Below are 26138 nucleotides of genomic sequence, written 5' to 3'. Positions count from 1 at the left end.
TTACTTTGAAAATTGTGGTGACACGAATTGTTTCTCTGCTTCAACACCCCAGTCAAGTCTGTCCTGGGAGCTCAGTGGCAAACTGCTCTCACTGTGGTGCCAGCTGACCGGAGAGTGACACTGTCCCACCTCCTGGGTGAGCTGAGGAAGAGCCCAGAATGGCAGCTGAGTGAGTCATCATGCCAGGAAAGATTTCTTTGCCACTGTGGGGATTTCTACTACAACTAGCCCCACAGCCAGAGATTTTTATAGTACCCCAACTTATAAAGTGCTCTAGGTATTTTAGAAATGTATTAAGTATATTAAATTGTGTTTAGCAAGTAAAGCAAGAAATGCTTCCTATGTGCAGAGAAGGCAATTATGCAGTAAGAATGCAAATTTTTGCATTTAGTGAGTTTTATATTTCAGTCTCTGACTAGATTCAATCTTCAGTTTTAGAAATGTACCTAACATTAAAATGTCTGTAGCAGCAAACAGATAATGATCCATACTGGAAAGAGTATAGCAAAGAATCAAGAATTGCAATAAACTGTATTTTCTGTGATTTTAATAGCCCTACTATACCTAAACATTATTTATGAATACACTGATTGTTTTTACAGTAGTTCCTCTTTCTGATAATGAAAAGCAGTTTGGTTTTCTGATGGTGATTTAAAGGACACAGCTGGGCAAAATTTTACACTTTTGTATGCTAAAGCTTTTTGACAACTAACTTTGCCATTACCAACATTTATGGAGGAGAAAAGAAAACCTGGGAATGCTTATTTCCTGTAGGTGTACCTATTTCTATTGCAAATACTGTGCAAGTATATTTCTGGAATGAACATCCTTTATTCTTTTGCAAGGTCTTCTGAGAGATCATTGTATTTCAATAAAATTATATGAACACAAACTTCTTCTGATTTCAGTAATTAGGTGAAAAAAAAGACAAGACTATTCCTTCACGTTCAAATTGAACTCAAATACAAATGAGATAATGAGAACTGCTTAAAGCTTTATTAGTTCTTTTAATCTCTTAGCAGTGTAATGCTACAGGCCTGATAACATCATGATGTGGCTCATCAGGTATTCCCTTAAACACAGATTTGCCTCCAAGTGTAAACACAGGTGATTAATAATCTTTGCACTGTGTGGAGATACACAGATAGCATTACAATATGGATGTGAGGCAAGAGGAGGAGGATATCTGAGAAGTAGAGAAATATGGGTAGCTCTCAGAGATAAGGAAGGCCTTTAAAAACTTTATAAATATCTTCTAACATCTGATTTTCAGAATAAGCAATTTCAGCACAGTCGTACCTGTGTGGAACTATGCAAATAATTTTCTGCATCTTAAAGGCTCTAGTGTTTTTGGTATCACTGATAGTTATCTTGGGTAATTTAGCATATGCTCCAGATCTCAAAGGTACTCTTTGACATAAATTCAGTCTGAAATAGATGACTAGTGCTTGATCTCTTGTATGCATCAGAGAACACAGATATGCAAAGTACATCGTGTTATGCAATGCTATACATAATTATTTGCCCTCCTAATGGATTCCTTAATTGGGTCTTCTGAGCACTATGCTTAAACATTATCATTTTGCTAATGCTTACTATGTTTCACAATTTACTTTGCAGTAAATTAATGGTCTTCAAATGAGTGATCTAAAATGCAGTGACAGCTGTTTAAACAAGGGCAGACAGACCAGTGCATTTTTAATTCTCACAAGAAGTCTCATCTAAGTGAAATAAAACATGAGCATAGGCAGATTGATTCTGATGCTTCTTAATTGTTGATTTTAATCTGAGTTTTTAATACTCTATCTCAACCTTACTTTCCCAATATGTTTGTATTAGGATCTTGTTCCTGGTTATGCCTGCCATATGTTCTTGTTTTTCACAGGATCTCAACCTTTATTGAAATAAATTTATTGAAAATAAATGTGACACGGAATTAAGTACATTTAGGCAGTGTTTTATGAGTACTTAGAGACCAAGCTGCTGATCAAGTGCTCGGTGCTGCACCTTGAACACAGAGATGCCAAAATCTGAGTGCATTTGGTGCCAGTGCTTGGGATCGCATGACCGATGGTTAAAAGGGAAGTGATGGTTAAAAGGGAAGTGATGGTTAAGACCTGCAGTGTAAAAGTGCATGTGGCTCAGGTCCAGATAAGCCAGCACCTTAAACTGTTACTGCACTGTCATTGCCTTCTATTCAGGAGGTCCAGCTGAAAAACAAGACAGTGATGGGTTTGAGTTACTGAAGCAATAGCTGCCCATGTTCATGTTACCAGGCACTGACATGGTATTCAGGTTTAACATGGCGTTTTAACTTTTGCATTCAGGTTTAACATGGCATTTTAAGTTTAGCACCTTAACTAATGGAACATATTTGAGTATTCTAAATTTTTTATTATAGTGTGATGCAAAATCAATTGCAAAAATAACAAACAAAGCCCAATACTCCTTCAGCCACTCCATTGCTCCTTCTTAACTATACACCAGCTCTACATGGAAAGAACTGAGCTAGAAAACATTCTGTATCTTCTAGCTCCAGTAAAAACCCCCAAAACTATGTAATAAAACGATCACACTAGACTTTAAAAGGACAGGAGGTCTGCTGCAGTATAAAGTCTTGCTCACTTCTGAAGGAGTGAGAGAAATTCACTAATTTTGGAAAGGTACAGGTTAAATCAGTCTGATTTCAGCAGAGTGAGTTTCTGCCTTCTGTCCTTCCGCCTGTTCCTATGCAAGCTGCTATCAGCAAGCTGCACTGCTGCTGAATTTTCCTCTGCAGGACATGTGTGTTGCACGGCTGTTTTCCTTAACATCTTCTGTAGCTGAATACAAAGGTTAGAAACTGTAGGGAGAATTTACTGAAATAATTAAATTTAGCATTAACCCATCTATGTATCTGTTAATATTCCAGGTAATTTTAATAACTGCCAGAGCTATTATGAATGCCATGAAAACCCTAGAAGTCAAAGAGACAGAGAACATTTGCAATTAACCTGCAGAATCATTAACCTGCATTGAGTTTAGTCAGAAAATTCCTATGGAAGGTGTTACATTTCCATCCTGTTTTACTCTGCTGCTGTCCTTCATTCTATATGCCAGAGGAGCATCTAACTGTTGGAGATTGATTAGTAATTAAGAATTGCTTCAGAAACATCGCAAGTTCAGAGAAGAAAGCAATCTAATCATGTTAGAAAATAGTTAGAAATCTAAATTCCAGTCTCCTGGGATTTTCTTTTGAGCAGGAAATTTAAATAACTTTCTTTTGACCATACCACATTGACCCCACTAACTAGATGTAATAAACAAATGGGAGATATTCAAGCTGACATTTGAGCAGTGTCAAAGCCTTCTAAGCTTGTTCTGAGTAGATTAGTAGATAAGTGCTAGCCTTCCTATTCTGGGATATGTTCCAAGGCAAGCATGAGGACTGATGATTTAATTTAACTCCAAAGTAGTCAACACTGTGTACTTCAATAATGCAAATAATTTGCTTGATTCTTATGACACGCTACCAGTTGACAGCGATGGTGTTGTGATAAAAATACCTCTCTGCCTGGCACTCTATTTGAGGGCAAAAGCTACATTTCCTCTACTATTCAATCAGTATGTGAAACTGTAATTATTAGCAAGGGGTGTGAAGTTTCCTCAAAAATACATAGTGGATCTCATCTGCTGTAATCTCAGAAATATTGACATAATAATTAAAAAAAGAGGGATTAAAACATCAGGGGTTTCACAGACTCTGTAATGTATTTGTAGACATTTATAAGATAGCAGCAAATGGATTGAGAGCCAGCTGCCTGTATTCCAGCAGTATTGACAAATCTGCAAGGGTTTTGGTTTGCTGTTGGGAGAAGCTTTCCAGCTATTGCTACTCATCCAGATTCGCTGTACCTGTCAATGATAACAAGTCCACAGAACTGCTTTCAAAATGGCCCTTAAACATTTCCCAAATGCATCCTCATCGAGTGGAATACATGCCTAAGTCTCTAGTATGTTCAGTGATTATGACGTGAATCCAATTCTAGCGCCTGACGTTGCAGAGGAGAATCCCTCTAATATGATTACCTTGCAGGACATCAATCTAGGGAAATCTTCAAAACAGAGCCTATAAAACAGAAAAATACTAGGTCTTGGCTCTTAGGACTGTAAAATTCTAAATAATGATTGCCTGTCACTCGATTCTGTGAGACTGTGAAAAGAAAAAAAAAAAGCAAGCTTTATCAGCTTTATCTTCAGCACTGAAACAACATTCCTAAACCTATTACACAGGCAATACTGGAAAAGTTTTCAGGTTTTATCCTCACCTATAGTAAAGCCAGATCCACAAAAAGGCTTAATTACTTTAAGTGGAGGTTAGTCAAAAAAGTTCAAAATGGTAATTAATTAAGCCATGAGTACCTCATTAGAGCCCTAAAGCTTCAGGACATACCCAAGCTTTTCCCAAAGAGTTTTCACGCTGGAGCTATTACAAGCTTTGCAGGCTTTGCACCTCCTTATTTACCTTTCATTCCTTAGAAATGAGGGTTGCCTGTCGCTTTTGTATGGTTACAGGCATTCAGCAGTGCACTGGCAAGACTGAGTTTGCATATGTAGCATACAGCAGCCAGAGTCATTTGCATTTGAAAGAAAGAAGGAAAATTTCTGTAGCAAATAATTTCTTCCAGCTGCGCTTTAGCAGAAAAGAGTAAGCTGGTTGTCTGTAGCCAAAGACACAAAGTATGGATAGGTTTCATGCTGTGAATCCAATTTAGATTCTTTTCAGAGGAAAGAACCTCAGCTTGGGATAAGTCAGGATTTCCAAAGTGCTATCTCTTTGTCTCTTCCTCCTGGCTGGTTTAGGCATACCTCCTGCTCTGTGAGCGGATTGTGAGTCCCAATCCCACCTGCCTGATGCAGGCCTTGTACAGAGAGGACAAGTGAGCAACACAAATCTGAAGTTAGTGCTGGAAATTGGCCATTTTAAAATGACATGCTGATATGCTGATCTTAGCTGAAGCCTTTGTGAACCAAAGCAGAAGGTCTTTTTATGTCCCCTTGGCAGTGTTTAAGAGATTAGGTTTACAAAGATCCAGGAACTCAGCATTTCTGAGTGCTAGTTAATAGTTGCATTTGAATGCAAATATTAAAATGCATTTTTATGGTGTATTATGAAATTTATGGAATATAAGAAATATATGACTTACCTAAAATTTCTTACTATTGGTTGCCTACTTAAAAATTATTACCTAGCTGACAAGTCACATTTTGCAGTTCCAGAGTGGCATTTGTTTTCAGTCTTGTACTGCAGGAAGGTAAATGTGACTTTGAGGCCCACAGTTCCATCACCACACGGACACAAAGTGCACACACCTTGTGCTGCAAAGCTCTGTCACCTTTTTAAATGCCTAGCATGACTTATTTCAGTAAAGTCTGAGTTCTACGTTTTCATTGAACATGTCAATGACATTTGGTGCCCTAATAGTTTCAGCCTTAGGATACCATATCTCCTATGAAACCGGAATTTGGCTCACCTCATTTTGGGTGCTTACCATGCTGTTAGAGAGCTGGAGTCTGATGTGCCATTAGAGCTCGCGGTAATCTCTTCATTGTGGTCCCTTGGTAGAGCCTGGGGAGGAATTAATTGGATCCTAAAGCAGACGCCTTCATCAGCTGCCTGAAAAGCTCCCCAAACTCTGCTCTCCAAACTCTGCTGCCTGTGTTGGCTCTGTCTCCGTTAGCTGCAATGACAGCTCACCCACAGCTCCTAAAGAGACATTTACCTGCTGGACTCCCCAAATCAGGGTGAGCCTCGAGGGCCAGAGTTTTCCCAAGGTAAGGAGTCAGGCTTCCTCAAGGCACCTACAAATTTAAAATTCAAATCGTGTTGAACCACGAAATCACAGAGTAGTTCGGGCTGGAAGCGGCTTCTGGAGATCGATTAGTCCAACGCCCCAGTCATGGCAAGGTCACCGGGAGCGGGTGCCCAGGTGGGTTTTGAAAGTGTCCAGAGAGGGAGACCCCACGCCCTCCCTGGGCAGCCTGTCCCAGTGCTCCGCCACCCTCAGTGGAGAGAAGTTATTCCCATTTCTGGATGTAGGAGTAATTACAGATAACACACGCACACCGAAGCGCCGCCCGCGGCCCCGCTCGCCCGGCGGGCCCGGCAGGGGGCGCCGCCCGGTCGCCTGGCGGCGGCGTTTGGCCCATCGCGGCCGCCTTAGCCCTCCCCAGCCCCGGCCCCGGCCCCGGCCCGCCGCGGCTCCTCAGGGGCTGCCCGACCTCGGGGGCTCCGCCAGCCGCGCCCGCCGGCCGGGCCGGGCCGGGCCGCTGCCATGTTCACCAGCACCGGCTCCAACGGGTTCTGTGAGTACCGGCCCCGCCGCGGTTCGGGGAGGGCGGTGGCCAGGGGTGGGAGCGCGGGCGGCGCTGCCGCCGTCGGCCCCGGGGGAGCCGCTGGCTTCGGTCCTCTCTTGGCTGGACTTTTAAACTACGTGACGGCGGGAGGAGCCGCGGGTGTGTCTGTGTATGTGTCTGTGTGTCTGCGTGTGTGTGTGTCTGCCTGTCCGTGTGTGTCTGTGTCTCTCTGTGTGTTTGTATGTATTTGCATACATCGATATAGATGTCTCTGCCAAGATACGTATCAGAAAACGCAAGCAACCTCTCATTTCTAAGTATGAAATTAAACTTATTTTTTAAAACCAGTTTATTGATAAGGCAGACGTAAGGACTAACGTGCCCCTGGCTCTGCTTAGCTGTATTTTTACGCACAGCACCTGTAAATAATTTCGTGTCCCGGTGCTACCTGAAGTGACTAGGCAGGTATGTGGGGCTGGCTCCGAGCTTGTTTTACAGGACACAGACTCTGCAGCGTCCGGAAGCAGCAGTGAGGAGCTGACCTGGCTGCAGTGTGGACTTGGGCACCACAGTCCTAAGAGCAGGCGAGGACAAATGCTAAGTCAACGCTTTGCTGACTAACTGCGTGCTCCTTTCAAAACGGGAGGGAGTGTCCGTCTGTCCGTTTGCTGAAGGGCAGGAGGGCTCTGCAGAGCTCTCTGAACGGGCTGGATCAATGGGCCGAGACCCAGCAGTAGGAGGTGTAAAAAGATCAGGTGCCGGCTCCTGCGCTTGGGTCACAACCACCCCAGGCAGCGCTACAGATCTGGAGAAGAGGGGCTGGAAAACTGCCCGGAGGAAAACGATCTGGTGCTGGTTGACAGCCAGCTGAGCATGAGTCAGTGGGCTCAGGTGGCCAAGAAGGTCGGTGGCATCCTGGCCTGTGTCAGCAATGGTGTGGCCAACAGGAGCAGGGCTGTGATTGTCCCCTGTACCCAGCACTGGTGAGGCTGCGCCTCAGGTACTGTCTCCAGTTCTGTGTCCCTCAGTTTAGGAAGGACATTGGGGTGCTGCAGCATGTCCAGGGAAGGGCAGTGGAGCTGATGAAGCATTTGGAACGCATGTCCTATGAGGAGTGGGTGAGGGAGCTGGGGTTGTTTTGCCTGGAGGAAAGGAGGTTCAGGGGTGATCTTACCACTCTTTACAAGTACCTGGAAGGAAGTAAAGTGAGGGTTGCCCTCTTCTTGCAGGTAACCAGCGACAGGACAACACCAGAGAACTTAGCCTCAAGCTGTACCAGGGGAGGTTCAGGTTGGACATTGGGAGGAATTTCTTCACAGAAAGTACAATTAGATACTGGAATGGGCTGCCCAAGGAGGTGGTGGAGTTGCCATCCCTGGAAGTGTTTAAGAAAAGACTGGAATGTGGCACTCAGTTCCGTGGTCTTGTCAACAAGATAATGTTTGGTCAGAGACTGGACTTTATGATCTCAGAGGTCTTTTCTAGCGTAATTGATTCTGTGAAATCAGTTTGAGTGTGAAAGCAACCTCTGAGTAGGGAGGAATAATTCTGGCATTTTAAAAGGGATGTTAGTTGTAGCTGTATTTTGTATGAGGAATTCAAAGAAGGGAAGAGTCTTTTTCAGAGGGATCTGATAATACTGTACCTTGATTTGCAGCTCCCTACTTTTCATCTTTCCCTGTGCCCCCCAATATATAGATACAGTAGAGGGACTTTTCAATGGCGTGTGTCTTTGTATAATTCTATGAGAAAGAATAGAGGAGGAAGAGTATCCTTGCTAGACTGAATGGGTGGAAAGTCATGGTCAGTATTTACAAGTTTTTCCAGGTTTGATCCATCAGAAGAATGAGTGGGAAATGGTTGTCATAAGCAACATATATGGTAGGGAAAAAAAACTAGATAATATGTCATTCTGCAGAAAGAAAACCATAGACTATCCTGATCTGGAAAAGACCCACAAGGGTTTTCAAGTCCAGCTTCTAGCCCTGCACAGGACAGCTCAAGAAGCACACCATGTGCCTGAGAGCATTGTCCAAATGCTTCTTGAGCTCTGTCAGGCTGGTGCTGTGACCACTGCCATGGGGAGCCTGTTCCAGGGCCTGGTTATTCTCTAGGTAAAGAACCTTTCTAACCTAAACATTCCCTGACACAGCTCCATACTCAGTGTTGTACTTTTTTTCCTTCTCAAAAATAAATACACAGATGTTCTTACTGAACTTACTGAACTTGTTGACCTAAAGTGGGTTTTTACAGTAAGACTTGGCTGATACGGGTGCACTGACAAACTCCAGTGGAGGCATGGATTTAGGTGCAGTGACATATGCTCACCTAGGGCACAACTGTGGCAGTCTCAGGTGTCCCTGTGCCCTCAGAGTTGTTTCTGTGTGTGTAGCAGAAGTTGCTGCAGTAGCAGCAGGAGTGTTGGATTCCGTCACTGATGCACAGAATCTGATGGTTCAGGTAGTTAATGAGTTGGTGCCTGGTGTTGTATCAGGGAGCTGTGTGTGTGTGTGTTCTGCCCCTGGGGTTGGGAACCTCTGGCAGAAGGCAGTGTTGGTGGGTTATGGGACCTGTATCAGTGACCCTGAATGAAATAAGTGGACACCTGATTCAGCAGCAATAACAATGATCATGTCAGGTCACACTGAAGGCTCCTGCAGCCTACTGTGCCACCTCTGACAGACTAATTAACATCTATAATGTTGGGATGGGGAGATGTAAATGTAAAAATAAAAATACCTGGTACATGGTATGACTATGAGACAGGGCAGCCAGGAAACAAAAGACACCACCTTCTAAAAGGACAAAGGTAGTTTACCTCTGCTGTGGAAACTGTTTCTGTTATCTGGAATAATGGAGGAGCTGGTATGCTCTGGAAAAAAAGAGTCAGTGGCTCTGGGTACTAGTAAGAGACAGTGCAGATATATGCAGGTGGCCTATCAGAGCACTAACCCAGGTGAGCTGACTTGTCAAAGGGCATTGCAGTGTGCTCAGGGGGCATCCTGGCAGCCCCTGGCTTTAGGTGTGCTTGACAGCTGGGTTGAGGTGCCAGACCCAGGCTGGCTGCTTGTGTTGCAATCTGCTGGCAACTTCAGTCCCGTGTACAATGCTGCTGAAACACTTGAGCAGTTCTGCAAAGGCTCACATGAGTGTATGAATGGCCCGGCTGTTTGCTTTACTGTAGTGCTGCTTTGTTTGCCATGAGGCTGCATCTCAGGAGCAAAGTATGGTACATAGGAAGGCTTTCCCTTATAGGACACAAAGGCCTTACTAGCAGTTTAAACCAGTTAGACCAACAGAAACCTTTCTGCAGACATTGTACTATCCCCTCCCAATATTCTTCATGCTGTTTATGTACTGCACAGGAGTCTAATAGGAAAGTCTGTTAAGAGTTAGTCATTATTAAGGTAAAATTTGAGTCCATCTTTTAAAGCATATACACTCATTACATCTGAAAAATATTTGACTACTTTGACTACTGCACACAAGCTATTTCTTGTAGTAGGAGGGAGGAGAACCCTTTGAACTTACTAGTGCAACTTAGGCTTTTACCTCTGTGAACCTTGTAGTGCAGAGCTAGCAATTTGTTAAAAATCCCCAGGGCAAGAAGGGATCTCTGTGCTCCTCTGCTTGCATAACTGGCAGGACTGAACTCTCTTGTGCAGAGGCGTCAGGAAAATAATAAAGCTATGTAAATTAATGCTTTGTGGTATGACTGAAGGAAAAATGAAGCATGTACTGAATACATAAGCCTTGTGCATAACAGTGTTACGCAGTACAGTACTATATGGGAAAGCAAATTAGCTTGTACATCAGCATGCCACTGGAAGCAGCACAGCGTTGAAGGCCACAAAACTGTGGCTAATCTGCTTCTGCAGAGCTAGCTCATTTCATTTCAAGCTTGTGTGGGGATCTCCACATGGTCTTGTGGTGTAGCCATATCAGATATTTCTGATAGTGTATACTAAAAGTAGTATGGTAACAGCTCTGTCTGGTTGGAAGGAAGAAAAGTTTGCTGAATGGGGTGAATACTTTTGATATTTTGACCTGATTCAGTTTCTATTTCAAGTATTGCTTTTAGAAACAAAGGTTTTCTTTTTTTTTTTTTTGTATCTTTTTTTTTTTTAATAGTTTGTGACCTAGGCTACACCTAGCAGTTTTCTAAACAGTAAATGTATGGGCAGGTAGTTTGATTACAGTCTTGCCTGTACCTTTAAAAAATAGATTTAAAGCATGATCACAGATTTCTCTATTAACTTTCTTAATACTAATATTATTCACCTCTCAGTTTCTGAATTGAATTTAGAAGCATTTAGTGAACTGTTCCTTCAGTGATACTGTTTTCATTTGCAAACAAACATCACTGCTGGTTGGTGAGCCCACTGCAGGTTCTTGGACAGGTCTTGGAATACAATAGATTGATATCTGCATGATGGCTTAATGCAGGAAAAACAACCACTCAGAATGCAGATTCCATAAACGCATTTGGGAAGTACTGTGGATTCAGTTGTGTATCAGTTATGGTTTAATTCTCAGATCTTGTGTATAAGCATTTCAAAACTGTTTTGTGGGTATTTTGTACCGTTATAGTAGCCCCCAGTAGTTAATTGTGTGTTTGAAAGTGACATGCCTGCCTTATAGCAGCTGGGTTTGGGAAATTTGCAGATGATAGTAGAAAAAAAGAGTTGTTACACAGCATGTTTTCTGCAGCTGTGGTGTAAGCTCAGTAGGGATCCCCACAGAAATTGCCCTGAGCTGATTTGAACTTCTGCAGCCCCTGCTCATCAGCTGGCTCATCGCTTCACATGAACCGGCAATGAGATCCTCTCCCAGGTCAACACTTGAGTCCTTAGCCTGGAGTAGCAGTCCAGGGGGTGAAGCTGTTCCTGCAAGAGCCCTTCTGCAACAGTAGCTTGGTCTGGCTGCCTGATTTGCTATGCCCATCTGCTGTGTCTTTATCTGTGAGTAGTGAACAGGCAGGGACAGGAAATAATTTTGAAAACTGTAGCTGTTGCTGTATCTTCTCATTCTTGCCATTAGTGCAGTGGTGATTTCTGAAGCTGCAGCTTGGGCGTTTGTGCCGTATACCTCCCGCACTGTTTGTGACAGATGGACGCTTGTGTCCTTCACTCTCTGTACTGTAAAAGAGGCACTGGCAACCAGCAGAGTAGTAAGTTGTGGAAGAAGAGGATCTGTGGACTTTGTAGTAAGTGCAGGGGTGGAATGTGGAGGCTTAGAAATGGTTTTCTCACTTATGTCACATTCTGGGATCAGCTTTGTATTGCACAGTTGGTAGCATGAAGGTTGGGACACTTGCCCATGAGATTATGAGGGCAGTTTTGGGGGAGAACTTCTCCATTGCACCAGGAAGAAGCCAAGATCTGTAGTGGAAGCTAATTCCTTGCTCTTCATCATAGTGTGGGTGTATTCTGTTGGTTATTACCAAAATTTCTCTGGGTACTTAGGTGGATGCTCAGTAGATGTGTTGCAGCACCAGTGCCTGTTGTTTGAAAGAGATGCCACTTAAGGAGCACTTTGGGATTGCAGATTTATTCCAAGATCTTTGAAGACAGTATTTGATATATTTTAACTTTCAAGGTCAAAATGAGTGTTTATCCTTTCATTCTTCTTTCTCTATGTGTTATAAAGACACTGTGTTTTCTCCTTCTGGTGAACATTTGCATCAGTACTGCCAGCAGACTGGTGCCCTGGTAGGTTTGTGGTAACTATTTCCATCCTCATCCATGCTTGCAAATTCATTGAATTAGAATTCTGCCTTCTAAATTTTACCTTTGCATTGTAAGGAAGGAATTTGACTTGGATATCAGAATGCCCGATTGTGCAAAATCTGGCATTGTTATCATTTTTGGTCTGACATGCTTGAGGCATTCCACAGTAGTGGGAAGGTTGTTCCTTCCCCACGACCTCACAGCAGTCCTCAAGAAGGATCTATATGCTGTTGAGGGATAAAGCAAACTGCTACACTGTGCAGTGAAACACTTGGAAAAAGAATTTCAGAGGATGCATTATTATATTTTTCAAGTTCACCAGACAAGAATAAACTTCTCAATCATGATAGCATTATGAGAAGCTGGAGAGTAGAAATTTCCATCACTCGTGTGATGTTTCCTGTGGGTGACAGTCAGATTCATGGGTTAGGTGCGTCTGTGGTTTTTCACTTGATGACATGTCTTATAATGAGTATTTTTTTCCCTGTATCAGTGTTTAAAGTGTCTAAGCTGAAAGCTAAAAGGAGACTCTCAATAAAAATGTGTGTTCACACTTTTGGAGAAAACAAAAAAGGTTGTGTTGGTTGGATGTTTTTGAAAGCATTCAAATTAGGAATTAACTTGATAGGATGAAGTATTTCAGTGTATATTTCCTGTAATGTAAAAGTGATCTAATAAAAAAATTGTAGTAAAATCTACATACTAAACCTGTATAGAAAAATATAGTCACAGTGGGATATCTAGAGACTTTGTTCTCATGTGTGTCTGTGGTAATGTGATCCGTATGTAAAAAGTTTTATGGGATTAATTAGTTCTTGTGAACTATTTAATTTCTTAAAATGTATGAAATAATGTAAATGCATTTAATAAAATAACAACTTTAATTTAAATTTAAAATATAGTAAAATAACAATTTTTATTAAACTTTGGTTCAGAAATGTTTACAGTTGTGGCTATTACATTCTTCCGAATTAGGCTGTACTTCCAAGTATCAAAAATCTGTATCCTGATTATAAAATTGACCTTTTCACATTAAGAAATGTTAATTTAACTAAGTTAACTCAGGGAGTATTGCTTGAGGTTTCAAATTAATATCTGTGTGCATTGTCTGCGTAGTAGCTTGCAGGAAGCTCCAGCTGCTTTTTTCTCCCCAGTGTTGTACAGTTCTCTGATGGCTTCAGATGGTTTTGAAAAGCCCAACTAAATTAGAGGAATGGATAATTTAAAAAAAATGGATCTTTAAAGAATGTAGACTTTATTTTTGGAGAACCCCGCCCCCCAAAACAAACCCAAGGAAAGATAGTCAATTGAAATGTGGACAGTTTTCTTACATTCAAAAAAAAAAAAAAGAATCAGCCAGACTTTCTGCCCAGGTGTCTCATACAATCATAAAAGTAGAGCTTATATTTAGCATAGTAACATCAACCTGTGTCAATCCAAGTCACTGCTAATTTCTATAAAAGGATGGTTCTTCAAGGCCGTACTTGCTTAAATGGAAACTGCATGTTTAAATAATGAACTCAAAAGGTATGGGTGTGGACTGAATTCATAGTTTTAAGTACAAGTTTTCATTATGATACATATAGAGATGTTTTCTTCCCGTGGTGAACATCAGAAGACTGCAGACTTCAAGGTGGTGAACAGCTAACTGTGCCCATCAAAGTAATTCTTAATGTCATCAGTTAATACTTGGATGAGGATCATGCTTAAACTATGTAGCAAGAGCCATATTTCTGATGGCAGTGGGATTGTACCATAATTAAAATCTTCTCTTTGGTGCCTATTGCCATCTGCTTTTTCTAGCAGTTCACTGTTCTAATGCGCAGCAGATGTTGAAAAAATCATTCATGATATTCACTGTAATCTGGACAGTTGTAAATGTTTATTGTATTATACTGTTTCATGCAGTTTTGTTTCTGCTGTGTTCCTGCTCTTCATACCCCATTAGTACTTTTAATGTAATCTCATTGCTCTTTTTATTATATTAAGAAGAATGACAACAGAACTATGGATTTTTGTAGTACCTTGCAAAAACAGTTGTCTGAAAAAGAATGGATTCTGTGCCATAGCTGAGGTGTTTGGATAGGAAGTAAATGTGATTCAGGTTGCATTTGTGAGAAGGAGAAAAGTCGTAGAATAAATAATATTTCAGAGTCTCTGTGTTGGCTTGAGTTTTTGGGCAAGAGTTTGTGTTTTATTGCATCAACTGCACCAGCAGGTTAGGGTGAACTGCTGGCTATGCTCCTGCTGGATATCCTACTTGGTAGATTTTAGTAAATGAGAAATGTGTATTGCAGATTTCACTGTTCTTTGCCTGCTTTCTTCTGAGTGTCCTTTCTGAAAGTCATGGTCCTAGAGGGAAAGAAGTTCTGATTTCACAAACATCCTGATTCTAGTAATTTCTTCATGAATAATTGTAATGATTGAATGGGAGGAGGATGAGTATCATGTAAATTGACTTAGATATGATTCCTTGAATAGTGGATCTAAGTGCAGTGGTAAGAAAGTCCATTTATTCAGGTGGTTCCTCTTCATAGCTTCTAAGAAAAAGCTAATCTTAATCCCTAAGGCAAAGGAAACAGAAGTATTTAACTAGATGTGCATGTATATTTTGCTAGAAAAAAGAGTGATTATTTTATTTCCTGAAATGCAGTGGAACCTTAGGAGGGCAGTATAGGACGTGACCTCAGTAGGTGCAAAGAACTTAGGTTTAGTTTTAGCCAATTGCGTGAGACAATGTTGGAAACAAAATGTCTGGTTAATATTCAACTGTCATTAATATCTCTAAACATTTCCTTTGATTAGTGTGTTCTTCCTATCTATTCGCAAGTTTTTGAGAACTTGGGAAGTTGTTGGGCTAAAAAGTCAAGGTGGTGTCACTGCTATTATGTCTTCCAGTCACCTGTTTAAATATGTCACTTTTTGGATGTGAAAGACTTTTCTCTAAAATGGTTTGATTGTTTTTTTGTTTTGTCTTTAAGATAAAGCGCCTTTGTCAAAGAGTTTGTTACTAGTCCCAAGTGCCATCTCGATTCTATTGACTCTGCTCTTCCAACATTATCAGAAGTTCTTTGCGTATAACCTACAAGCTGTAAAAGAGGATTTTCAGGTAAGAGTCTGTTCACTTTGTGTGAAAAGAGACTGCAAACTGTGGTTTTCTATGCAATTTTCCCCCACAATCTGTTTGTCCTCTGGTTCTTTCCCTTTGTTCACTGCTGTAGACCAGCTTGTTCTTATCTTTTTTATATCACCCCAGTATGCTACTTTTTGGAAAACATGAGAAAAACTGATCTGAAACAATCAACATAGCTTTTAATTTATTTTTCTTGTCTGGGAAACGACTTGGTTTGTGTTGATTTTCCTTTCAGGCATTGGCATATGTAAACTTGCTGTGAATGAAGTGTGACTTAACCCATTTATTAATACAAGCATTTTGATATGAATGTCAGTATCTTATTGTGCCTTATTGTAATTTTTGAGGCTGAAGAGGGCTACTTTGATTAGGCATGCTGATTATAAATTATTTATTTTAACGACGGAGTCCATAATTTTCATTCTCTAACTGACTGTTGTAGTTAGTTGTGGAAAACTAAACTTTGCTTGTTGAATAGAACTGCTGCTTCTAAATTGAAAATTCCGGATGATGGGGGAGTTTGTCATGCTCTTCAGTAATCAGCTGAATTGGTTAATTTCATACTCATTCCTGTTTCAAACTAAGATACTTTATCTTTTAGATATTGTATCTTGTAACATTTTATTTTGAATTTAATTAAGGATCCTTCAGTATCAGCTCTAAATGTTGAAATAATGCACTTAAAAGTGATTAGATAAGTTCTGTGGGTATTTGTTTTGGGATGTTTTTAATTTTTGGAAGTGTCAAACTACTGCTCAATAGAGAAAGGTTAGCAAATGCCTCTGTGTTTATCTTACCCCACAGATATTACAATTGCATCAAGCAAAAGGTATGTAGTCAAATTAATGTCTTTGAGGATGCCAGCTGTAGCCTGTAAGCATTAAAAGATTATTAGACTTAGCTAGTGATGCTCTGTGCTACTGTGGTCTCTGTAATCTTTCTTGTCAAAAACAAGAATTTTATTGTAAGAATAAATTACAACTCTGCAAGAGCACTGCTCATATTTACCAAGTATCTTGCTGATGCAGTGCAGTGAAAATACATAAATGATATCTGCCTTTTAAAAATGTTACAGCCAAGTGTTTGGGGAGGGGAATGAAAAAGTCTGAGAAACTATTCAAGTTTTGAATGGAAATTGTGTGGGTTTGGGATTTGTTTATTTGTTTGTTTTGAGGTCTGTCTTCAGAGGAATCCTCTATTTCCATATGTTTAATCTGCTGAAAAACAGTAGTATCTGCATTTTATTCAAAGAAAACATCTCTACTGTGTCTTAACCATAAACACTTGCAAGTATCTGTAAAAGCTATGACACTTTTATTGTGGTGCTTTGGGGGAATTTGTGAGTTTGGATCTTTTATTTCATGAGATCATTTCACTTATTGCCACAGCCCTTGGAGCAAGCTATGTACTATATCACTGAGTACCTCTGAGATCAGAGAGAACAGATTGTTTAACTCCTGTCTGGCGCTAATATTCAAATGAGAACTCTTAAAAGAAATTTTGTTCAGAATAAATTCATCCGCAAGGATGTGTTTAATGAATTGAATAAATTCACCTGCAAGGATGTGTTTAATGGTATTTTTTCAGGGAATGAACAAACATTTTGGATGTTGGATTTTAACACTTCTTAGATCTGGTAGAAAGCACACAAATTAAAGTGAACAGTTGAAGAAGAGTACATACGATTTGGAAGGCAGAATATGTGCTGTCCAAAACTAAAAGGTCATTGTGTCCATAGAGCGGGCCCTCAAGAGCAGTGAAAATGCTGTGTGTGAAAGATCTTCATTCCATCATATCTATGTGTTTTTTTTAAGCTGGCTAAAGCCAAGAGCAGTAAGGCTAGAAGCCTTTCATAGTCTGTGTGAGGGCTGCTCAGTTAGTGCATGAAATATTCAGCTGTAAGGTCATGGCCCTGCTAGTCTTGACTTCAGGAGGGGTGGAACTCAGGCTAGGATTTAAAATTGGGCATGTTGACATGGGATAGTGGGAATGGTGAGTGGAGTGGATTGGGGCCAATACTGTTTAGTGTCTTCATTCATAACTTGGACAGTAGGACATAGCGTTCTCTCAGCAAGCCTGTGGATGATGGAAAGCTTGGATTTGGAGTTGTTACACCTGTTAGTTCTGCAGCCATTTAGAGGGGAGAAAAAGGTCAATAGGAACATTAGTCCAGCAAGGGCAAATGCAAACTCCTGCATCAGAGAGGAGTAGCACCATGCACCAGTACAGGCTGTGGGCTGAGCAGCTGGAAATCACTTTACAGGAAAAGCCCTGAGGGTCCTGGTGGAGGCTTAAATTGAACATGAAACAGCAATGCCCAACAGCATCCTGGGCTGCACTAGGTAGGAAGAGCCTCACAAGGAGGCCTGGAGGGTGATCATCTCTACTCTCAGTGGGAGCAGTCTGAAGTGTTGGCCCTTATGCTGGGCTCCTGAGTACAAAATTGACCTTGGCATGTTGCAGAGAGTCCTGTGGATGACCACCAGGCTGGTCAGGGGCTGGAGGATTTGGTGTATGACGAGAACCTGAGAGAGCTGGGATTGTTTAACCTGGGGAAGAGTAGGTTTAGGGTAGATCTTAGCAGTGCTTGTAAATACCTAATGTGAGGGAGCAAAAAAGGCAGAGCCAGGCCCAGTGAAAGGACAAGAAGCAATGGGCAAGAATTGAAATACAAGGAATCCCATTTAAAGATAAAGGTTTTTACTATAAGACTGATGGAACAGAGGAACAGTTTCCATGCTTAGAGATGTTCGAGACTCAGCTTGACATGGCCCTGAGCAAGCTGATCTGGTTAGACCTTCTTAGAACAGTTACACTGTACTAGTTTGTATCTTGAGGTTGCTTCAAAAAAATTTTTTTTGTAATTCTAAATTTACTAGGGTTGTGGTTTACATTTGTATTTCTAAGTGTAAACTAGGAACCTCAAAGTGTATTTTGAGTTAATTTCAATTGTTTATTTCTTTTAACAGTTAGACATCTGCTTTGAAAATATTTTAGAGACTGTCCATAACGTGCTACTCTGTGTATTTCCCTCCTTAACTGTGCTGCATTTCTCTTACCTGACTCCAGTATTGCATTCTCTCTGAGCACAAATTCTGTAAAGAGTTTCCTTGAAGGAAGTGTGGCTTAACATGATGATATTAACCTTCCAGATTTGGAGACTTGTATCTGGAAGAACAATATGTCTTGATTTGAAAGACACATTCTGCAGCACTCTGCTCATTTACAACTTCCGAATATTTGAAAGAAGATATGGCAGCAGAAAATTTTCAGTAAGTTCAGTTTTGAGAGTTTTTTAATAGAAACTTTTCTATACAGTTTAGTCTTTTATTCTTGGATGAGTTACTGCAGTTTTATTTCTAGCATGTTGTATAGAAATATGTGTTAAAGGGTTGTAAAGATAATTTGGTTTTAATAAATTTAAATTGATAGTACCTTGCAGTCAGTGGATTATTTTAATTTCTATTTGCGGTATCACTTGTAAGATCAGACCCATCAAATCTAATTTTGGAAACAATCTTACTCTTGATTCTTCAGTATCTAGACAAGTTGACCTGGAAGTACGTTGTGTTAAAGATTGAATTTGTCCTAATTGAGCTACTATAGAGGTTTTCTTATTTTTTCTTATATTTAGAGATATATTAAAACCTTATTTTGAAACTCTTGAATTGATTCAAATTAACCTTTTTCGTTCCAGTCTTTTTTACTGGGCGCTTGGATGCTCTCAGCTTTGTTTGATCTTCTCCTTGTAGAAATCACTCAGTATATATTTGGCATCACCATCAACAGCTTGCCTTCTGGTTTGTAAGTAGCTTCTAATGAATTGGTTATTTTAGATATAGTTTCGAGGGATTGTTTTCTGAAGATTTTATTTTAAAAAAACATTCTTCGTGTATCCCTTCAAATTAATTTAATCCTCTTTTGAACTGAAGTGTAAAGGTTTTTGGCACAACTGCTGTAATTTCAAACATTTATTTCTTAGCTATGATTTGTGTTTAATTTGTAATTTATCCCTACGATGATTAGTTTCCAATCTGTTAGTCTCATTTCCTCTGTTAACATGATTGCAACATGGCTTGCAGCACACAAATTATTGCTGTATTTGTTCAGTCTAAATTGTTTGGCTCCATTCGGTTTGTAAAAATTGGAATCAGGTTGTGTTGATTTCTGTCTTAAATCAGAAAGGCAACAGAACTGTAAGTCATGTGCTTTATGTTCAGTTTTAAATGCATATGCATTTCGTATTGGTATTTTGTATGTTTTTCAAAAATTGAGTGCCAGAGGTTGTTACTCCATTTCGTGCTTGCAGCTGAAGTTCTTACAACTTTAAGGTGTTCAGTGGTTCAGTTTTGCATAGCCTATGTTTGAGATTTCTGCACTTAATAAAAGATATGCATATTACAGTAGGACCACAGAGCTTGCAACCCTTTGTGGTTAAACTTCTGGCAGGTGAGATCACACAGACTTGAGTTTCCATGTGTTGCACACTCTGAGGTGATAATAAAAGCTCTTGGAGTAAGATTTTTAATATTAAACACCATATCAGAACTTTTCTTTTTTATTTCTGCTTTTCCAGAGCATCTGTTGAAAGTATCTAAAGACCGATATAAAAAGGACAAAAAGCATATGTTTGATATTATAAAAATACATTTTTTGTAGTGTCTGAGTATTCAAAAGAAGTTGAAAGCTTGAGTAGCTACTGCAGTTACTTGTGTTTGTTACCTAGAGTTTGTTGCTAGGACATAGGCTGCTAATGTGTCTGGAGAACTTAATATTTTCCTATATGTAAAAAGATACTTTGTGCAAAAGTAAGGTGTCATAAGTGTGCACATCATACCCACAGGTAGGTAATCAACAGTCTGACCATTTTACCCTTTGATGGTATTTTTATGACTGCAGAATATAGTCAGTTACAAAGAAATCTGCATCAAAGAGGTTTTTAATTAAGTAAAATATAAATTTTACCTACATATGCCTTCTCATTAAGTCATAATGAATTTGATATTGAGAGAATGAAATTAATTTTAGAAATTTGGGATATACAGTAGTTTCAGGAGCATTTGATTATGCAGATATAAAAAATTCATTTATGCATTGCATCATCATTCTTCAGTGTTGTCTGCTTTATTATATTAATAGTCACTTCCACATCTGACAATATTCACAGTTGTTTGAGGTGATAAAAGCATTGGAAAGTTTAACACTGATGCTAGGTTTTAGTTCATTTCAGGTGAAACAACAGGAGATGTTGAGCAAATAAAAAGAGGTGCAATTATTATTCTGCTTCTGTCGTATTTACAATGCAACAAATATATCTATTACCTTTGGTTATAGAACATCCTTCTCGCGTAGCGCGTGCTAGAAATTGGAAAAAGAATCCCTTGTTTGCATTGTAAAAGTCCCCTGACATTTTTTCTCTTTTTATATCATTTCACTGTTAATATTATTGAGTGATCTTACACTTCCAGTTCGAAAACTTTTCCTGCGCACACTTCGAAGGTAATTGCGATAAAGGATTACGCTGATGACTCTTGCCTGGAATTGTTTGGAAACAATGTAGTACAGTATAACATCCAAGCATGTGCTGAGATTCATGAGAAAGGTGGTAAAGGCTGCCCAGGGATTGTAACTTGTATTTTCATCTTGCAGCATCAGGAAGGCAAAGCAAATGTGGAAAGGTACAAAGCAGATGAGTACCTGAGCAATCAGAGTAACTATAATTCTTATGGATCTCTCCTTGGCCTTAGGCTTCAGTTTGGAAGTCTTGCCGTGAATAAAATTATAAATAATGACTAGGTAACACCCCATCATGATAAACAAGGGGATCAAAAAGAAAAAAATCAAGCGACAAAAATTCAGTGTATTTACTTCCTTTAAATGGATGATATCAAGCATTTTCATGCACGTGGTGAAATTTGAGGCTTGGTCTGGATCAGATCGTAAAAACACCAATGGGGATGTTGTTGAGAGGGTCATTATCCAGATTCCAGTGCAAGCCAGCACAGCTTTTTTTGTATTTTTTAGTTCTTTGACATGTTTGGGCTGGACAATAGCCATAAATCTGTCTACGCTGATAAAAGCGAGCAGCCACAGAGCAATGGCTGGATAAAACACGGTGGAAGCCCCAAGGATCCGGCAGAACGTATCTCCAAAAGGCCACACTTCTGTCCCGTGGTAGATTATCCGAAAAGGCAGGGAAAAGATAAAAAACAGGTCAAGTAATGCAACGTTCATCATATATACAGTTATAGTTGTTCTCTTCTTGGTAGTGCAGCTGAAAACCCATAGTGCAGTGGCATTCACCAACAGTCCCACTGTGAACACAAAGCTGTAGAAGACCAGTGATGCAATCCTGTATTCTTCTGGGTGGGAGTTTTCTGGTGTCATAGTTTAATTGAACTTAGGGATAGTTGTTGCATTCCATTAATCCCCTAAAATTGATAAAATATGGGAAGTTATTCTCAGTCAAATAAAATCTGTCTTTAAAAACAAACAGGAAGAAACATCCTAAAAACAAACATCCTTGTTTTAGGATGGTGTTTAGTGATAAAACTGTTGTTTAGCTCTGAAATGTGCTAGTTTTGTTGCTTTTTCTGACTGCAAATACATTATCATCCTCTGAGGGAAACATATGTATTGTCAGACTTGTGAAAATAGTATTTGTAAGCATGTTTGAATAAAATATTTTTGTTACTTACAGGGCCTTTTAATATAAGGAATCAAAAAGTCAAGATTGGCATTTCAGGTGTGCATCAGTTGCTGATAATTAGATTGAAATAGTTGTATTTGAGCTACAACAGGCACTTTCTAAAGAAAATATTTCTTCAAGCTGTCTCTGTTAAAAAATTCTTGACTAAAACTAATAATGAATGGAAACAAGTCAGCATGGCATTTAGTGACATTTGAATATGCAGAGTATTGACTTTGCCTTTTATCTGTATAGACCTACTTAACTCCCAAAAGAGCAGGTGCTTGCTTATTAAAGACACTTAAACTCTTTGAGTATCTGCATAGCTTCTAATGTTTAATTAGTGTTTAATCCCAGGGCATCAGAACCACCCACCCAACATACGAGTAAAATTAATAGATCAATAGACTTCCTGTTTAAAAAACTATTTTTAAGGAGGAAAGGAGGAAAGCAGACAATCTTCAGCCAGGCCATATGGGAACAGTGTTTGTCTGGGGGAAAAGTTGCTGTCTGGTAGCCAGCTACCCCAGAGAACAGTTATGTTCCGTCATCCAGCTTCTTGGTCATGGGAGTTGGAAATCTGAAATGTCACTGTGCAGGCTGAGGTGATGAGAGCTGAAGGAGAGGATCCCTGATTTTCCCTGGAGCCCATGAGGATGGCAGACCTTACCTGGTGCTTGCATGAGTGCTTTGTTTAGCCTTCACCCCCAGCACTTTCCTGGCTCTTGGTGTGGTTACAGTTTCATGACTTTATGTGGGAGGGTTCCTCTTGTCTGGCCTTTTACCCAGCCCTGTGGCAGCTTTGTGAAGAGGAGGAGGAAGAACAAGTTAGCTGTTTGTCTGATCTTCCCACTTGTGACAAACGGCCAAGGAAGTTCCACAGTATCTGTTAGGCACCAGAACTGTTCTCCAGAGCAGAAGGGTGCCTAGTTCCTGTGTGTTTTATCTCCAGAAGTGAAGAATGCATTAAAACCCAGGTTTATTGTTACTGCCCATCTGGTTAATGCTTTCTCTGTAATGTTACCAAATACTTTCTCAGTGCTACAGGAATGCATAGGGGATTGAACCAGTGTTTATTGGTCTGGCATCCTGGTTTGACACTGGCAAATACCAGCTGCATTTGAGAAGATTACCGTGGAGTAACTAACTTAAATATGACTTGTTAAATCTTTAAGTAGGTTAGTTTCTGCCTTGAAATATAAAGTTTGGGCTTCTAATTTTCTTACAGTTCTCCAGTTTACAGATATATTAAAGTTACAGATATATTAAAGTTAAGGGAATAGAAATATTTAACCCTTAACTTCAGGTCTTTTTTTCAGCTGTACAACACAAGAAAAGTGTGTTTTGTGCTCAGATGAGGATATCAGAACATGCAACAGAATTTACGTTTTGTTTGCGAAAAGCCATGTTTGTAATACAAAAAAGAGGTTTGGGGTGCATCTGTATAAATGCCTCTCAAATTCCTCATTGCATGAAGAACTCTAAAAATAAGAAAAATAAAATAATTAAATAATGCTAGCAAACCTTATTGAAGGTTAGATGGGATATAATAAAATATGTTGTGCATGTGCTAGCAGTGTAGTTAAAATATTATCTGGCACACTGTTCCACTTTCACTACTGTTGCACAAAGCTGTCCAAATGTTGCTTAATATACACCCCCCCTTGCCCTTGCACATTGTAAGTGGGTTTTTTTTCCTCTTTTGTTCTGTTATTTTTTCTCTTTTGCTAGTGATTGTGTTTGACAGTGCAGAACTACCAAATTCAATACCCTGAGTGATTTGGCAGGTGAATTGAGTAGTAACGTATAAGACAGATAAAATAATTCACTTGAATATTAAGAAACATCATGGATTTTAGTTTTGGTTTTGCTTGTCTCCTTTGGACTTGCAGTGACTGTAATTATTTCTGGTCAGGTCATGTTTTCAAAATAACCAGTAGCCTGATGTTGATGGGAAGAGAGGAAGCTCAATCTGGTGTGATCTACTTTTCATGCCTTGTTTGCTGGTTATTTCAAGTTTGTGACAGTTTTGAGATATATCAAAGAACTGACTTGCTGTAACAGAAAGGGTTTGTTGGGTTTTGGGTTTTTTTTCCTTGGTTTTTGGAGACTGTTTCCCAACTTTATGAGTTTAAATGCATGCCAGTTAATTTTTAAGAACCTAAAATGTAGCATTTACGTAGGTAAGAAATACTGAGATTTTTAAAACGTGTATGTTACCTATCTGCATTTATACACAGTTGGAGATATTTTGCTTTTTCATTGATACTTGTCTGCATGGAGTTCAGGTTGATATCTCCCAGGTCAGCCCAAGCATATCTTTGGGTGCCTCTGGGTGGATGGTTTTGCCCTTGTTGCCATTTTTTGTAATGGGAACATTTACTTACTGGTATTGATTAGAGCACTTGCTGAAGAGCCCTTGGAGTCACTGGTTTGGGAAGACTTGTCTGTGTTAATTCTGCATGATTCCTCTGTTGTTTGTCTGTATATTTTATCAATCTTTTAATTTTTTAATGGTAACTGACATTCTGAATGTCTAATGTGAATTGCAAAGGCCAGCTAGGTGCCTTGTATGAGAACAAGATGTTGACAGCAAAATCACAATTAAATCTCTTCCTCCAGATTCTTAATGTGAGTTAGGCAACAGTGGTTCCATTTAAAGGGCCATGTGTGTATCTGTCTTCCCAATCTCCCTTTTTACTTTGTCTGTCCCTTGTATTTGGTTGCATTTCCCCAAGGATAACATGGCTTTTGGTGAAGCCCAGAGACACCAAGTAACATGATCTCCTGGTTTTCATTTCATGAAAACAAACATTTTTCTTTTAGTGATAAATGTACTTACCATTGTTTTCATTTATTGCATACTCTTAAAATTTTTGTTAAAATCCTAAACAGTATTTATGGTACTATGCTTTTACAAGTGCAATCATTTTTCTTTAAATGTTATTTATAGAATGCTGCTAATATTTTGAAAGTGCATTAAAAATTAAATATCTTTTCATTAGTTCTAGAATTAATGCCCATGTTCTGGTTCTGAACAAAGTCTCTTAGCAACATGTATGAACATCCAAGTTACTTTGTTAGCACAGCATAAGGGATCATTACTCACCTTTTGCGCTCTACAAAATTTCTTCAGAGATGCTTCTTTCATGGCCCCAAATCTGTAGAAGGATTAGACTTCCTCTTCCTTGCTCTGCTTCACTTAGCTAAAATAGCTCCTCTTCTCAGGCAGGAAACAATGACGTAATCTCACTAGTTCTGAGCTCTTTTATTGGTCATACTTAAAAGTTACTATTTCACATAGATGGGGTGTGTGTGAACTGGTATTTCTATTACCTTTCAACAGTCAAACTTCTGTAATATTTCCAGTGTGGTCAGACTGGGCTGTTGTACTACATATATTTTCAACTTTTAAATGTTTGTGGTATAATGAAAGCATATTTTACGTTACAGTTTCCATAAAAAGGTATCTGCAGAAATACACATCTTGGTTATACATAAGTTTCTAATAAGCACAATGTAAATGTATTTTCAGTAGAGCATAGTCTGGTGGATTTTTTGTGGAAATCCCCATTTTTTTATATTGCCTTGGATAGTAGTCAGTCTGAAAGTGACAGAAAGTCACTGCATTTGAAATGAGAAGTTTGATTCACTTGAATACACAACTTTGTTTATGCCTGTACTTACAACATTTTATTAACACAGCAGCAATATTTCTATTTTTTATTTGCTGTCTAATTTAATAACATGCTTATTTGAGAGCTTTGCTGAAAAATGCTGTATGAAAAGAGGTTTTAGCCTGTGTTAAAATGGAGTAAAATCTCTCAGCTATGTCACTGCAACAGACATCTTAGGTGGGATGGGAATATTCACAAAGGATTATAGGTGGAGAAGACTAACTTCCTGTGTTTCCTCTTTGTCAGCTTGAGAAAAGATCCACCCTTTAGGAAGGCAATTTGGAGAAGGAGCTCATGCCATATTCTCTGTAGAGTGCTTGTTGCTTCAGGTCTCTGGCTGGCAGTCTTTGGGAGGTGGTAGCCGAGAGCTCTGTGTTGAGCAGGGCAGCGATAATGTTTTGGTCTCCACCTGACATGTTGTCAGGAATTTGCCAAGATGTTCACTTGGTGCCAGAAGCAACAAAGTCCAGCAGTTCAGAAATTGCCAGAATCAGGTTTGTTTGTGGGAACATCTTTCTTCACCGACTGTAAAACTAACGTAGGTAGGTGATCCTCACTTAGTGCTCAAGATAACT

General features: G+C 39.6%; 2 protein-coding genes across 2 annotated transcripts in view; one reads left to right on the top strand and one right to left on the bottom strand.

Annotated features, from left to right (window-relative positions):
* Nucleotides 1-6222: 6222 nt before the first annotated feature.
* Nucleotides 6223-26138, top strand: part of UBAC2 (UBA domain containing 2) — an 87908-nt gene continuing 67992 nt past the window's right edge. Inside the window, exons 1-4 of the mRNA XM_030944378.1 lie at nucleotides 6223-6345; nucleotides 15047-15174; nucleotides 18351-18470; nucleotides 18896-19002. Coding sequence (XP_030800238.1) covers nucleotides 6315-6345; nucleotides 15047-15174; nucleotides 18351-18470; nucleotides 18896-19002 — 386 coding nt within the window. The 5' untranslated portion in view covers nucleotides 6223-6314. The remainder of the gene's footprint in view (nucleotides 6346-15046; nucleotides 15175-18350; nucleotides 18471-18895; nucleotides 19003-26138) is intronic.
* Nucleotides 20562-21585, bottom strand: GPR18 (G protein-coupled receptor 18). The gene has a single exon (XM_030944515.1). It carries the CDS (start codon nucleotides 21583-21585, stop codon nucleotides 20620-20622), a length of 966 nt encoding a protein of 321 aa, XP_030800375.1. The 3' UTR covers nucleotides 20562-20619.

This window comes from Camarhynchus parvulus, chromosome 1, assembly GCF_901933205.1.
Source record: "Camarhynchus parvulus chromosome 1, STF_HiC, whole genome shotgun sequence".
In the NCBI taxonomy this organism is placed as follows: Eukaryota; Metazoa; Chordata; class Aves; order Passeriformes; family Thraupidae; genus Camarhynchus; species Camarhynchus parvulus.
The sequence above is the reverse complement of the archived record's forward strand: the minus strand, read 5'-3'. Positions and strand labels throughout refer to the sequence as shown.